We start from the raw sequence: 17,137 nt of genomic DNA on the forward strand, positions 1-17,137 counted from the left end.
CTGGTATGACTTACTTTTTTGCGCAGAACCCAAGGAGATATTTTGAAGAATGTTGGTAACCGAACAATGACGGCCACCATTCACTTCAATTATACGGACACAAACCTTTGGAAGTCAATGGGTACCACCATTGTTCGGTTACTGGCATTCTTCAAAATATCTTTGAAGGCTATAGGTTTATGGAGCTGCGGGAGAATGAGCATGGGCACAAGTCACTTTCACTTGTGTGCAGGAGAGAGAGAGCACTATGTCTGCGAAGTTGAGCTGTATTTGTTTGTTCGCTGCATTTGGGTGATGACTGTTATATAAATCGTGGATATAACGCTGGATTGGGAGATTGTTTAAAACTGATAGATGGAGCGGCAGTCCCAGCGCTAAAAGATGCCCGACACGGACACGCCCGCGATGAGTGAAACTGATGTCTATGTTTTCTTGGCAATGTGTGCACACATGCTTCAGTTCCGCCACCTCCCCCCACACATGTCGCATGTTTTTAGAAATAATACGGCTGTATCTGTCTTCTATAAATGTGATCAAACTAAAGACTCTGCGGATATTTGAAGGGTGCGATACTATTGTGTAAGTACTCAAGATTAACATGAGATATACAGAAACTGTGTAAGTCAGGGCCACTTTAATATTGGATCAATAAAGGGTTGTTTTCTCTCACCTTGCCTTGCACTTTTAAAGCTGAAAGATTGAAATCCTCCAGTCAGCGCAGATGAGTCGATGACATCAACGCCATACTCGCTTTGGTTCCGCCTGTAAAGTGTTACCGCAACGACCAGCATGACCACGGTAACCACACCCGCAGCCAGACCAGAGTAAAGGGCGACATCATTATTTGTCTCCATTTCAGCTATGAAAGAAAAGAAAATCATTTAATGTGAAAAACACTGGCAAAAATCTCCAGCAAAAAACATTTAGAAAAAACTCAAGCAAAATGACTCCAGGAAAATTGTTACATAAGGGCATTTGTTTCATTTTTCCAAATGGATCATATACTGTAGCTAAGGGATCTCATTTCGACGTACAGATGCAGTCGTAAAACAAAGCAATGAAATTACATAATAATAAAATACGTTCATCACAGATCTCCCTCTCTTTATCGCGTCCACATTCCCAGATACCTCCAACACTAATGAAAGTCCTCCAGTGATGGGCAATTACAATCCGCAATTATCCGAGCACCTGATTTCCAACACGAACACACACGCTGTAAAATCTGGTGTACCGCAAACCACGCGCCTTCCTCTGGGACTCACGACAACAAAGCTCATTATATTATCTCATCTGCAGTGATTAAGCCCTATCTGACGACTCCTTCCCGCAAACAATTCAACCAGGACACAGTGAACAATAGAAGGCACAAAGAAAAGTAAGAGTCTCGTTCCTGAGCGTCCAGACGGGTTCTGAACGTCATGCCTGCAGCTACGAAAACACCAGACACAAACATGTGGAGCGGTACTGAGAGCAAAACCGAGAGCGGGTTAATTGGGAGCTCTAAAGTTTGGCAGGCTATTGAATCGCTTCTGCACTTCTGTTCTTGCATTTGGCTCTTTGTCTTTGTAACTCTCTCTTCAGATAAGCTTTTAAAGTTCAGATAAACTTAATTGACTTCGTTTACTCTTTCTTTGTGCATGAAATTGCTGTTTGAAAGCAAATGTCTGGTATTATAATCAACATTAAGGTCATTTCCACTGCTATTTCATATTTTCTTTTGAAACTCTAGAATAGACAGATGCAGGTTACTAGAGTTTATTTCACTTTAAAAAAAGATCACAGCAGCAGACTCTTACCATTTACCAAGCAACTAACCATTGACATTGAAGATATACATTTTTCTGTCAAACCTTGACCTTTGTATCGCTCGTTCCTGCACTGTAAAAAATGATTCTGAGTTTTAGTCTAGTGGACAAATAAAATAATTTCCTGTCAAATTGCATTGTGTCACTACATAATAAAATGAGTCGTAACAACCTCAACTTGAAGGAAAAAGGAAAACTTGAAATTGTTAGTTTTTATCATAGAAACACCGAATGACCAGTAATTTCCGAAGCATAGGCCTATTTGCACTTTTATTTATACGTGGTTGCAACAACATTAAGTTCTAATTTATTATATTATACAAATGTTTGAGGGACTTAATGCTTTTTAAATGCTCAGTTGTTAGTCTTTTAAATTAACGCATAAAGCTAACAGATGTATGCTAACGTTAGGGGTGTTTTGAGCACGTGCAAATGGTGGTCTTGTATTGCTAACTTGCGCGCTGATCTTGTAATGTCAGAACATTCTGTAGATTAATAATCACATGGTTAAACTTTTTTGCATTTGTGTAGGATGTTAAGTGAATATTTCTGTATGTAACATGTGAATGTGTACTTGGCTGGAGGTTGACCTTTTTTGTTTTTTTAGTTGCAGGATCAGTACATTGCAAGCTGAGTTGAAGCACAACTCCATGGCAATGAGGTGGTGTTGCAAGATTTGCTGATTGTCTTCACCCAACCAGCGTGTCCTAATCACACACTACAAGCTAAACAATGCCATCAGGCAAGTCACTGTCCACTCCCATGCATCTATATAGACTGTGTATGCACATTTAGGAGTGAACTGTCTCTGAAGAAGCATTTAACTCGTGACCATAGTCAGTGTGTTGAAGCCTTCAAATTGCTTAAAGCAAAATCAAATGTGAACTGTGACCTGTGTAAGTTTTCTGAGGTTTGCAGTGTTTCACAATATCTTGCACATCTGAAAACACACATTATAAAAAAAGAGTCAGTGAGGTGCCCCTTTCAAGACTGTAGTTTCCAGACCAATGTGTCCAGCACTTTCCGTGCTCATAAAAGTAGGAGTCATCGCCACAGCACTTTAGAAGATCTCCGAACAGACTTGTATCAAACTTGCAATCCTGGTTATTCAAACCCTGAAAATGCAGACTCTGAAGCAGATTCATTCAGCCTGGATTGCTCAACAGTAGATATTGACATAGATGTTCAGGACCTACAGGATTTGATTAAACACAAAGTAGCATCACTATTACTTCGCATGCAAACAACTCTACATGTCTCAAAGGCCACCACACAGGAAATTGTAAATGAGCTTTGCAGTGTTTTTTCTGTTGTGCAAGAGTTCACTCCAAGAATAATTGAAAGTGTATTGGTTAAGCACAATTGTGTGTTAACCAACGAATTGACTGGTGCCTTAGCTGAGATAGTTGAAAAAACAAATCCCCTAACATCCCTTTCAAAGAGTGGCCCTTTTGCAACCGAATACAAAATATCAACTTATTACAAGGACAAGTTCAAAGTAATTGAGCCAGTTGAATATTTTTTGGAACCGTGCTCCCCAAACAAATTTGTTTATATTCCAATTTTGGAAGTTTTGACAGAGTTGTTGAACCGAGATGCCATTTTGGATAAAATCCTGCAAGAAACTGCTAATCACTCTGGTCACATTAAAACATACAGAGATGGACTGTACTGCAAAGAGAATATTTTGCTTTCCTCAGAGAGTTTAAGCATTGCACTTGTGATGTATATTGATGACTATGAGGTATGTAACCCACTGGGAACATCTAGAAAAAAGCACAAGGTCTGTGCAGTGTACTGGGTACTATCAAACTTGACTATCAGGTTTAATATACGTGACTTTGCCTCTTCTTGGATCATGACAGACAGTCAGGTTGACGTGCTCTGATAGGCCGCCCGACGTCGGTTCGGTTCAATTGCAGACGGGCTCTGGGCTCAACTGTTTTTCCTATCCTGGGTAGCCCGGATGTTACCGTGTGAATATTTAACTTGAATTTTTCGATCTGAATTTGAGCAGTCGAATTAGACATATGTTTTCTTTGAAAAATATTAACTTGAAATTTTAGATCGAATAAGAGCAATCGAATTTGATCAACCTGAATGTATTTTATCTGAAATTCGGTAAGTTGATTTTGTTTTGTATCTGAATTTGTGAGTATTAAATTCAAGTTTTTAAAATGGAAATCAAGAATTTTCATATTTAAATTTCATAGAGGTAAATTCGAAACAAATAAATTCAGATACAAGGTTTCCAAAGTAAAATAATTCAAACTCAAGTATTCATTGGCTATTAAATTTCAAAACATTATGTCTCTTTTTTGCTTCCATATTCTGCCATTGATGATGGGTCACAGAGTTCCAGAAGGAGACAAAACATGGCAAATCTTACTAGATCTGAAAGATATAATTGAGCTCCTAGCTACTGGACAATTTTCTGATGAGACATTGTGTTACTTGGAGTGCAAAATATCAGAACACAGGTGCTTGATGAAAGAGTGTTTCCCAGATTTCCAAATTCTCCCCAAGCATCACTTCTTGGAACACTATCCAGAAATGATTCGTAGATTTGGGCCTCTGACTGATTTTTGGACTATTCGCTTTGAGGCAAAGCACAACTTCTTTAAGAGAGTTGTACATGACTGTAAAAACTTCAAGAATGTTTTGCTCACTCAGGCCAAAAAGCATCAGCTTGCTTTGGCTTCCTTCCTTGACTTGCCAAGTGTTTTCAAACCTGATCTAGAAGTAGGAGGCGCTGCTGTCGTGTCACCTGACACACTTGAATGTTCTGTGAGGCAGGCCATTGAGCATAAGTATGGAAACATAAACACTGTTTTTCTTTCAACCCATGCATGCATCTTTGGTACAAGTACTCAGAGGGAATGTTTTTGTCTGTAGGGCACACCGGTGGACTGCCCGACTTTGGCGAGATTGTTAAAATGTTAATTGTGAACAATAAAGTGTCATTCATCTTGAAACCTTTCAAAGCCTGGTACATAGAGCATTTGCGAAGTTATGAGCTGACGAGTAATTGCACTTCTGAACTGCAGGTTGTGGAACCCCAGGAACTCAATGGATACCATCCACTTTATCCATATGTAAGAGCTGGCAGGCTATACATCACGCCGAAAACCTTCTTGCTTCACTAAGGTACATTTGTTGAAATGCACATTATTTTTTTAGGTGTTCACATTATGATGTAATTGTCAATCAATGTTCTCTTTTTACTTTATCACCAGTTGCAGATAAACCCTTGAATTTTGAATTCCCACAACAAAATGCTGTTTCGTGTAATCATCTCCTCACACGACATTAAAAAAGTTAGACTTGATCCTTTCCAGATTCTATTGATGGCCTCAAGTTGGAACTTAAAAGCAGGCTCCAGCTGAAAGACCCTTTTGATCTTCAATATGAATATGAAGACTTCAAGGATTTCTGTAATCTTACATGTGTAGCTGATCTGCCGAAAGACAAGGTGACACTGAAGGTTCTTTCCACCCCCTGTCCAGATACACTGTCAGACTCCAGTTTAGACACTGCAATTTTAAGTGAATCATCATCTCCATCAACTTCTTCAGCCAGCATCCATTCAGAGCCATATGAAGCCCGTTCACAGCCATGGCCAACCACATTTCCCATTCCACTTTTTGCGTATAATGTTGAGCTGAGGCTAAGAAAAGGAAATGAGGCATTTCAAAAGGATGGAACACTTCTGTCAATTCCCAAAGACACGAAGATTGAAATTCTTGAGAAACTTGCAGAAACTATATACTCATTCAAAGCCTATCCTGGCAATGGAGAGATTGAAAGTGTAGCATCTGCCTTAATTGAAAAACACCCCTGTCTCAAAGAGCCAAGCTCTACATCTGGATGGTATGGGTGGAAAATAAGTATAAAGTTCAAAATGGGCAACTACAGACAAAAGCTGAGAGATGCAGGTTGTCAGGAACTAAAAGTAAATTCTGAAAAGAGAGGTCTTGGGGAGACAAGAGGAAAGCGGAACAAAGTTAAGAAACCTAGACGGTGTGAAACCAATTTTCTGCCAAATCTACCTTAGGGCAAAGACCGGGAAAGTCTAGACAAGGAAAGAGAGCAAATAGCTGTGGAGATGACGAAGAGGACACCAGACATCAACTTTGTTGATGCTCCTATGAGCAGCACCTATTCTTTGAGAAGACAAGAAGTCATTGAGGACGAGCCACCGGTGTCACAAATGAAAGTCCGATGGCCAGCACTTTTCAAAGAGAGACAGGTAAGTTGTGTTGATTCATTGTGTTTGAATTTATCAGATAATCCAGGGCTATGAAAGTTGTACTGCTCTATTACAAAATATGGGCAGATTTAATGTCCTTAGATTATATAACCGGTTCTGTCATGTTGAATGTTCAAGGAAATGACTTCCTGCACAATATTTTAATTTAGTACTGTTAAAGAATGTCATTGAGACCCTGGCTCTTTGTTAATTTTGTAAATGTATTTATGTTTTTATAGATCAGCAAAGAATTCACCAGGCTTGTGTCAAAGGACCTGAGCAAGTCCTTTTTTAAAGGCCTAGATGGTCATCTCTCCAAGCTGATACAGTTATTCAGGTCAAAGCGTTATGAGGACATTCCAGAAATTACTTCAATACTGGAGAGCCTTGATAAGGATGTGAGTAAATCTATTTTATGTAGTCTTTCTCCCCTCAAAATGACCATTCTGTGATCATTTACTCACTTTCATGTTTGTCCAAACCTCTATGACCTTTTGTATTCTATAGATCATAAAACTAGTGATAGTGAAATATTTTCTTACAAAAACAGATCCAAGATCCTTATTTAGGTGGCATAAGAATGTTAGATCCACTTTTAAATCTTATTTTGATGCTGAACAAAAAAGGTAACAAACAACTGTTGTTGCATCACATCACTGGTTATTTATGTACAACAGAAGTATACAAGTGTAAATGTGCAAATTTGAAATTTATGCTTTTTGGAAAAAAATAAACGAATAAATATCAGGATTGAAGGAACCATTCTATATTTTACAGAATACAAACCAAAGGATGAGGACTGCAGCATTGCTGGGCCTGCCGTGGTACATGCAAGAAACTCCTTCAAAATTCATGAAGAGTTGTGAGGTAAGATGAAACATATAAGGGACATTAGATCTCTTAACTTTTAGAGGTCTGAGAACATTATTTGTGTAATTGCTTGTAAGTAATTGTAACATCTTTTTTTTTCATTCTATAAAGCCCAGTGACCGTGAAGAGGATGTGATCAAGGGTGTGGTGATTGGAATTCTAGTAGTTGTGGAAAATGTGATGGAACCTCTCCCTTCGTTCTACAATGACGTTGCCCTGGTGATTGAGGAACAAGTGATAATGCGTCACCTGAGTGATATACCCAATGCTTTTCTGAACCTGATGGGCCTGGTGTATGCATTAAACCTTAACTACCCAAAGGAGCTAAAATTCACTTTTGAAGTGATACAGAACCTGTTTATCGGACTTGGGTCAGACTCATGCACCGCAGGAGTTCATTCTTTGAAGAACAAGTTGCTGCGATAAGGCAGAAAATTTAATCTTTGGTTGTACTGTTTTAAGATCATTTTCGTTTAAAGATCTCATTGTGAATAGTTCACCTTTAAAAATAAATTTCTGTCATTGTTGTCTCACCCTCTTGTCATTTTAAACCTATATAACTTCTTCCGCAGAACACAAAAAAAATATTTTTACGACTGTTGTTGACAGCCCTTCTATTCTCTTGCATTGGTTACAATAGAAGTGAAAAGAGTGCTGTCCCTTCTATTGTGGTTCACTTCTATTGTAACCAATGCAAGAGAATAGGAGGGCTGTCATCAACATTCTTTACCAAAGTTTTTCAAAATAAATGTTGTGTTCTGCAGAAGTTATACAGATTTGTAATGACAAAGAGGGCATGTAAATAATAACAGAGAAATTATTTTCAGTATAAAGGTGAACTACTGAATTTTTTTGTTACATTTTCCTGCTTCATCTTTCCTTGTCATGTTTCCACGACTCGGAATTAAAGACACAGTTAACTGTCCAGTTTTAACAGCTAATTGTGAGTTCTGCATGTACTCAAAATGTGGTTCCAGATAAATAGCCTGAACTTCTCATCAAAGCAATTAATTCCAGTAAACTAAAATAGTTAAGTTATGGTGTTGAAGACAAATTACTATTTTATGTCAATAAGACTTGGTTTGTGGTTGTGTGAACCTGAAAAATTGATACAGTATGTTGGCTCAATTAACTGCAAGTTATTTAAACTACTACATATAAGTCAAGAGAACTTAACAACTAATGTTTGCCAAAAGTTAATGCAACAAGATGACTTGACTAAGTCAAGTTGGGTCAACAAATCATTTTTTTACAGTATGTGTTCTTATTAATTTACCATTTATAGGTACAAGTTTAAGTAAAATTATAATTTTAGTTTCATTCTGTGAACAGCATTTCTCCCAAATTCCAAATGAAAATATAGTTTTTTATTTGCATTATTTGCAATAAATTGAAACATACAAAAAAGATGTATTTCTTTCAGATCTTCCTGCAATAAAACAAATTCATATTCTTGTTTAAATTACGCGATACAGATTTTTTACATGTATTTTAGGATCAGTAAAAACAATAATGGAATACGCCTAATTTTCATCCGTCTGACACATTTCTGTTTGGTGACTTTTTGCCATTCTTGAGGTTTGTTTCTGTCGAAATTCAACAGACACTGGACTGGAATTGCCACAATACATGCAGAAATCGGATTAAAACCTAAAGTGGAGTGGCCTGTATATGGGTAGATGACAAAAAAACAAACACAATTGTGTCATGGTGTGACAACAAAACATTTGGAAAAAGAACTTAGAAAGAAGATATATCTCTCTTATGCTATCTGATGTTATAAGTATACGTATTAATAATAGAAATTTATATATTATCATAATGTTGTTTACATTTTTTTTTGCTATGTCACACCATAGGACACCTGTAGGGCCAACAACTACCCATATATACAGTATTTACCCTGTTAAACATGATTTCAGTCCAGAAGCAACAATTTCATGTACAATGTGTTCTGTAAATGTCCTTTCGCTGTGACAGGTTGTGTATTGTGTTTTGTTTGGTAACATTATATTCCAGATGACGTTCCTCAGTGAAACATGTTTAATCGCTGTAATGCGTCACCGTTGAGCTAATGTGGCACTCGTTCAGATGTCGAGTCAGCCCCTGAACGCTGTCTTTAAAATGTCATGGACTTAATTGCTTTTCCAGGTTCTTTCAAACAGCAAACCAGATGATGATTCACCGAAAACACAATTGTCAGGTCATCAACCCGATGTTGAAGAATGCCAGCCGAGATCTGAGCTTACATAAAGGTTGCAATAAGGTTGTTTGTGCGGCATGACTCAAGCTGATAATAACAGTAAAAGGGGTTAATTGCACAGACACTGTGAGAACTGAGATTTTAAGAGGCATGGTGGTGATGAAATGTGGCTGTATTACATCATGCTTCATATGCCTGCGAGCATTTTTAATAGTTGCTTCTCAAACAATGCAGACGTTGAGTATAATGTATGACAGCGATGGTAATAATAGCGGTTATGATGACAAGGACGGTGATTGCAGCAGTGATTATGACAACCATGGTGACTACATTAGCAGTAATGGAAAACTGGATAATGATTCACCGAAAACCCACTGTAATTGTACTCGGGCAGTTGCAACAAACCTCTTATGTCAAAAGTAAATAAAAACCTTTAGTTATTATGATGCCCCTAGAATTATAAATATTTTGTATAACAGTGCTCCGGTCATCAACCCTATGGTGAACAAGTAAGTGTAGAACTGAGGTTACGTGAAGGTTGCGAAAAGGTTGTCTGCCAGCATGACTCAAACTGATGATAACAGTAAAAGGAGTTAATTGGACAGACTCGTCGAGAACGGCGATATTAAGACGGATGACTGTGATGCAATATGCCACTATGACACCATGCGTCATATGCCTGCGAGCATTTTTAATAGTCGCCTCTCAAGTAACGCAACCTAATGCATGTAAATGACTTGATGAAACTGAGGTTCAAAAACTCACATAAGAAACATTAAGAAAAGTAACTCACCTTGAGGCACCTTCACGTCGTGCAGCAGCTTCCTGTCTGCAAGAGACAGACACACATCTTTGACACCTGTCAAATTCTTACACATAAACAACACATTGACGATGTATAGAAAATGCAGGGATCAGAAATGCCCATGCGGTGTGAAACACGAGTTGACTGGACTGCATCGCTGAGGGGAAGCATGAACTTCCGTCTCCTCCACGAATTACGTAGGAGGTTAATAACCAGCAAACTGTCCAAACACTACATATGTATGATGCTCAATGACAGGCATGTAAAGTGAAATCACTGTCCAATCTTTTACACAAAATTACCACGAAGGCCCATGGTACAGATCAGCGTGTGTGTATTAGATGGAGGAAATTGGTCTCTGATAGGAATGTCTATCACCGTCGGCCTTTAGACTCATCTGCAGAGGATGGCGAGGTGTGTGCCCTCCTCCCTCGGGGGATGGAGGCAGGAAAGATTGATTAAAGAACTGTCAGGATGATGAGCGAGGAGGATTAAAACAGAAGATTTCTGCCTCTCCTAAGGAATTACAAAACAGGCTGTCAAGAGCTGCTCGTCTCACGGTTTGACTGACTGGTTTCATTCAGCTGGTGACAGCCTTGCACAGCGCACTTTTCTCCACTGATCTAAAGAAAAGTGGAATGATTTTTTACTGCTCTGTGTCTGTGTTGCACTAGGGAAGTTGAAAGAGTCGTATAACAGAGCGTCACAAACCCCTGACATATTACCCTTACACAGCGTTATTGACTGATAGTGCTATCAGTACAAATATCTAACTACATTGGGTCCCCATTGACTTCCATTGCATAGACACAAAACCACCAAGACATTTCTCAAAATATCTTCTTTTGGTTTTCACAGGAAAAAAAGTCATAAATAGATTTGGAACGACATATGAATGAATGAATACAGTAAATAATGACATCATTTACATTTTTAGTTGAATTATCATTGAAAATCTAACATTTCTTGATTTAAGAATGTTAAGATATTGTTGAAAACAAAACAAAAGGTCATGATGGTGACAATGAAATATAGAGATTGTGGTAATGATGGTGTTGAGAGTTCATGAAGATAGTGGTAATAGTAATGTTGTGATGACAGTGATAGTGGCAGTAAACATTTGCACGGTGATGATGACCCACCCTGTATACAGAGGTCTCCGGTGCAGTTATCGGTATCTAGGGCGGCTCCATCACACAATCTGCCTCCATGTTTGGGCTCCGGGTCCGTACACTCTCTTGTACGCTGCCTCTCACATTCCGAACTACAAACAGACCACATGGTCCACTCCGCCCAGCCACCGTCCACTGTTTCACAAACAGACGGTACAATTAAAACAGAACAATCTGATGCAGACTTCACAATACTTCCCAGATCTCTAAGAACAGTTACTGATTTCCTTCTTTTTCTCTGTGTGGTGTTCTATAATTCCAGGTTTTCCCTTTCAAGGTTCGTCTCTGACAAAAGCGAAAGACAATTTACTTTTTTGACTTATTCCATCAGGCTTTCCCAGTTCCCTTAACTACTCCACGGGCTGCTGATGTTTCCTCTGCGGCTAATCTAAATGCAAATGTCATGTTTGTGTGTCTCTGTTGAGTGGGGAAGCGGGATCGAGTGGGGCTGGAGAGCAAGATTAGGTTTTCTCGACCGGTGCCCTCTTCAGATAACTTTTCCCCAACATGACTAGTGGTTCCCATGCAATCAGTGCTTCCAATGAAACCATAAATTTAGCCGGTGTAAGTGCGCACGGAGACTGAGGCAATTACGTGGGGTGGTTGATAACTCAGATTTGCATCTGTCTTTATAAGGCTCATCCTGCTTGATTTTCTAAACTTTCTTTCATATTTTTCCCTGCTGTCTTTCTGAGTTCCTTTCATCTGCATTTATTGCACAGGCTCTGAGGAGCATTGTTTAACGCTTCAAACATTAAACTGCATGTCTCGGTGTATGACAGTAGGCGCCACATTAATTGAAAGCGGACACATATCAACTGTAAATCTCGAGAGGCCTCTGCCACCGAGATCAATTCAAATTCAGCACGTACTGTCAAAGTGCTGTTTGAAATGCAGGCTCCCAGACAGATGGATTAGCCATCAATGTGTTCAGAAGGCATGTTTAATTAACAAGGCACAGCGGTGAGACAGTCACACTGCCTGACTGACTGACCAGCCTTGAATCTGCTGGCAAAATGCACTACTGGGCTCTTCTGGAGACAACATTGTTCTGGAGAGACAAGAGATAAATTCTGTATTTAATGCAGGCAGAGCTCCAAAAGTGCAAAATGATGATCGTATGTTTATTTAGTTATTCAATAATTATAAACTGTAAATTCTCTTTTGGGAAAAATAACACGCTGAGGAGGTTTACTATGATTTACTGTACATTTACTTGAGAATTGCAGGCTTGCAAATGAAAGTGCTCAATGGGAAACAACAGAAATTGGATCCTTGTCACGTTGTACAGTCTTGTTACGGCATGCAACCAGCAAGTAAAGATGTCTACAATTCTGAGAAACACAAAAATTCTCTCTTATAAGGTTCAGTTTAAACTGTATCCTCTCATCTCATTGCTATTGGCCAACGGCTCTGTGTTCTCTGACCTGGGCAGGGCGAGGTACAGCTGCTCTTCTGAACGGACATGCCCTCACAGAAAGCCCCTCCGTTCAGCGGGGCAGGGTTAGTGCAGGTCCGCGTTCGCTTCTGAACTCCTCTCCCACAGTGAACGTTACATTCTGACCAGTCCGTCCAGGATGACCACCCTCCGTTCACTGCAGTCAACAGAGAAAAGAGAGGCATGGTTCAGCATTAGCCCGCTGTTTTAACCACAACAAAACAAGACACTCGGTGTGTGTATTCTGTATGGAAGATGTGCTTCAGTAGGAAACAAACTGTGCAATGCTTCTGGAAATGACACTTGTTGGTTGTATGATGACATGTTTATGTAATTTGCATTAAAAATGAAACACACACTTAACGCGTGCATATGACTTTTGATAGAATTTTCTTTTTTCTTTTTTTAAAGCTCAACCACAATTCTTCATCCCATTTATGACCTCAATTCAAATTCAACTGAAATTCAGAAACTTTAAATGTCAATCTCAATTCAATCTGAATAATGCACAACCTTGTTACTTGGGTGCAGGGCTTAAAACACACACACACACACACACACACACAACTCTACGCAATAGTGCCTGTCATCTATTCAACCGAGAAATGACTGACTAGATCATCTAATTGGTACGTGGATGAGATTCAATTGGATTATACAGATATTACATTAGATGCCATTGAGTATTGACAGTGACTTCATAAACATGTCTCGGACACGCGCTGACAGCGCTACTGAGAACTTAATGAGAAAAACAAAAGCCTAAGATGATAGATTCATGAATACATGAAGCATACGCAGAAAAGGCAGATGAATTTCAACGATGTCAGATTTGATGCGCGCGCTAGCTTATGTCCTACCATGTGCATGCAGGGTAGGAAAATAAAGGAAAATAAAGACTTCATATGCCATTTGAGTTTAAAGACCCTATGTCTGTTATTTTGAAAGTTATTTTGGTTTGCTGTACTTTTTTACTTTCTGTAAAGCTACTTTGGAGACCTCGCCACGGTTTGCACACTGTTTGCCTGACCGGGGTGGCTGCTGACATCATCTTTAGAATTTAACGTTTCAACTTTAAGTGTAACATTCTGCATAATTTATTTATAAATATAGGAATTTGTAGTACGTATAATATTTGACCGCTGTTTCGCTCTCCTTTATCTTAAGTGATAATCACGCTGTGTGTGTCAGTGTGTGTGTATTTTGTATTCTGTGCATGTGTGTCTGTGTTTTGTATACATGTGGTTGTGTATGAAACTGTGTGTGCGTGTCTGTTTTCTGTGTGTGTTCACTTTGTTGTTTTTACTTGAATAACTTCAATGTTTTGCTTATAGTCAATATGTTTCATGTACAGTTGCCTTGTAGCAATGAAAATTGTAAAAAGCGCTGTATAAATTAAGTTGAGACATTGCATATTGAAAAGGGCATTGAAAACATGATATAGACTAAAATGTACGGATTGTTACAACAAAACACAAATAATTAAATAAAATCTATGATGAACAGTACAACCCACAGAGCACAAAACCAAAAGATAAAAGCTAGTAGCATCTAACCTCCCTTGATATTTTTTAATACTACCATTGATGTCAAGTGTAGTGGCTGTGTAACATAGCAACAGCAAACATTCAGGCTCTTACACAAAATTTCTGTTTTTCAAATCCATCTTCTTTGATTTATTACCAGTTCTACTTTGTTTTACATGAATGACTTTAGCAAGCTGTTTAAAATGAAATACTGAAGCAGTTTGGGTGGAAAACTCCGGGACGTTTATGCACTACATGGGATGGGTGCAACCCAAAGTGCATCGTATTGTTAGCGCATCTTAAAAGAAAAATAAATCCAACAAAAAACGTTTGTTTGCTCAAAAAAAAGCATACTGTATGGGCCAATTCCCTTGTGTACGCTAATCCTTGGGGACCGCTGGGAGACATGTAAAACTTTGGATGCTACGCTAGCTGCTAAACGTTAATTGCGGATCAGTCAGCTAGAGCTCAATCAGCCCTGCCTGCATCTGACAGCTTATGTCAAAGCTTTCAGTGTGTTTAATCAGCCTCCAACACCAGCAGCCTTAGCCTTCATCTGTGAGTGAATCTTAGAAGGCACCCACAGGAAGCCAGTGCGCCGCATTACGTTTCCATCAAAATATTGAGGAATAAACACTAGAAGACCGCGTCAATTAGGCTAATGGACCCTGAACCGTGGCGCTCATGACCACACATGGAGCGTCAGAATCATTAACTTATTATATCTGTTGACAAAAATAGATAATCGACCCATGCCAGTTGTCTAAGTGATGGCCTCATGAAGGAACAGATCTAGGAAAAAAGGTATTTATACATTATGTCTTGAGCAATGAATTATTAGGGATTTGAAAAACGACAGCCCCATGTCATGTCACGAGAACACAGTCTCACGGGAATTTGTGACATTGTCCTGAACTATAATCTATTAATTCAGTTTAATAACACAATTCCCCCCTTATTTCATGTCACCCAGCACGACTTTCAATCGACTGAATTTTTGTAATATGTATAAATATATATCAACGCAAAATGATGGGAATTCATACCTATTTTACAAGGTGGCTCATTCATGTGAATTCCTATTTCCTACGATCTCATTGGTATGTTTTGTTTTGATTTGACTTCTCTGTGACATTAGGTTTAGGGGCGGAGTTTTATCATTTCAGCCATTTATCATTGTCTTGCCACCTTGTGAAATTCGCGTTTTTAGCTAAATTAACCTTTGCGGCATGTGATTTTGGTTAGCCACATGCTAAAATATGTACGATTTATTTTGCTTTCAGGCTATAAATATATAAATGTAAATATACACGCAGTCTGTGTATTAAAAGTCGTGCTGAGTGACTTTAAAAACAAAGATTGTGTTCAGGAAATAATGGGGATATTCGTGTCCATGAACACAAAATAATAGATTCAAAATTTCGTGTCAATGCCACGAACTTATGTAAGACTGGGTTGGTCATGAAGAAGCGTCGATTTATAGATGATATTTACAATCTGTTTAACTAAAGGTTGGTGCAGTTGACTAAATGCTAAATGGATCGGTGGTTCTACGTTGCAGCATGTCAAACTTTGACACGTTGTGATAAACACTTTCAAACGTTAATTGAGTTTAATAAGTGTGAATGAAACATTTATAGTGATCAAAACGACAAGATAAAGCTAGAAATCTTCAAAAGTTTTCATAATGTTTGTTATCGTTTTCCGTGCCCTAGTACATTGCTGTAATAAAAACTTGCATTACTAAAAACAACACTCAAAAAAGATGTGTTAAATAATAAAAATAAATTGGGTGTTATGGAATTTCAACACATTATGATCCAAATTTATCCAACATACCAAACACGATGACGGTCGCTGTACCGCTACGTCTCCTAGCAACAACGTTACTCGCCAGACATGTGTAGTTTCCCGAGTCGGACAGTCTTGCTTCATTGATGATCAAATTCTGGTCGGCACGGGTGTCAATGTTGACGTCGTCAAGATAACTCACTGGTTCTTCATTCTTCAACCACTGCACCTGAAAAAGAAGTGGAAGATTTGACAGGTTAAAACCTGCATTTTTTAAAACCCTTAAATAAAAATTTACCGTCAATCCATCCCGAGGGAACCCATACAAATTCAAGACCCTGTGTAGAATGTACCCCCACTTTACACAGCGAGAGGAAATTTTACCACAGAGGTCGCAGAGGCTTAGTTACTTTTCTGGAGGGAAACCTTTTCTCAAACCAGCATGGTTGACAGCATGCGTGAAGGAGACATCACCTCCAGCCAATTAAAGAGCAGAAACATCAAAACCGTCTTAAGCCCTATCAATGAAACAGCGAGCATTTCAATGACCCCTACGTGAGCTATGACAGACTGACAGGTTGAAACTCAGCATGTGCTGTGGTGTTACAGTAGATGCGCCGGCAGTTGTGTAGTGTATTTAAGATCTAAGTTTGGCTTTGCTGCGTAGTTATGCTGAAACTTGATGACTAGGTCACACTTTATAGATCAATTGTCAACTTGTACAGTACATTTTCAGCTATCGGTAAGGTCAAGCCTGATGTTCTTTCAAGCGACTTAGAGGAAGGTCACGCCCGATCTGGAGTTATTTATTCAGCTTTGACATTTGCCGGCCAGATTCATTAGGATTTACAAATGTAGCGACGCTGTGACGACGCTCCCTGCTCGCATGGTTGGTCGTGTAAATTGCAATCGTTTGCCGCCAGCCGCCACTTCTTAGTTGGTCCATAGGGGCGGCAGTCATCGGGCCATGGGGACACGGGTTGATTTATGTCACGGCATGTTCGCAGATAAAAAACACAGCACACCCCTTGGGAAGCTCAGTGTATGTGTAAGTTCACGCCCTCTGCGGAAAAAACCACAGCGGCAAACACGCACATGGGGTGGATAAAATTGCTCAACTCTCTCTCTCTCTCTCTCTAAGGCCCGAAAGAATAATGGAGGTATTTAAAAATCAATATATCAACCATCAGATTGTCATGTGTGAGATTTCTCTTTCTCTCTCTCTCTCTCTCTCTCTCTCTCTCTCTCTCTCTCGCTCTCTCATCTATGTGATGG

General features: G+C 39.1%; 1 protein-coding gene across 1 annotated transcript in view; it reads right to left on the bottom strand.

Annotated features, from left to right (window-relative positions):
- unc5da (unc-5 netrin receptor Da) overlaps positions 1-17,137 on the bottom strand; it is a gene marked incomplete at its 5' end in the record, with an annotated part of 63,684 nt that overhangs the window by 23,868 nt on the left and 22,679 nt on the right. The window contains 5 exons of the mRNA XM_079487034.1: positions 671-859; positions 9,924-9,959; positions 11,078-11,242; positions 12,535-12,702; positions 15,911-16,091. Of these exons, the coding sequence (XP_079343160.1) occupies positions 671-859; positions 9,924-9,959; positions 11,078-11,242; positions 12,535-12,702; positions 15,911-16,091 (739 nt within the window). The remainder of the gene's footprint in view (positions 1-670; positions 860-9,923; positions 9,960-11,077; positions 11,243-12,534; positions 12,703-15,910; positions 16,092-17,137) is intronic.

Source organism: Barbatula barbatula (assembly GCF_947034865.1).
Source record: "Barbatula barbatula genome assembly, chromosome: 22".
Classification (NCBI taxonomy): Eukaryota; Metazoa; Chordata; class Actinopteri; order Cypriniformes; family Nemacheilidae; genus Barbatula; species Barbatula barbatula.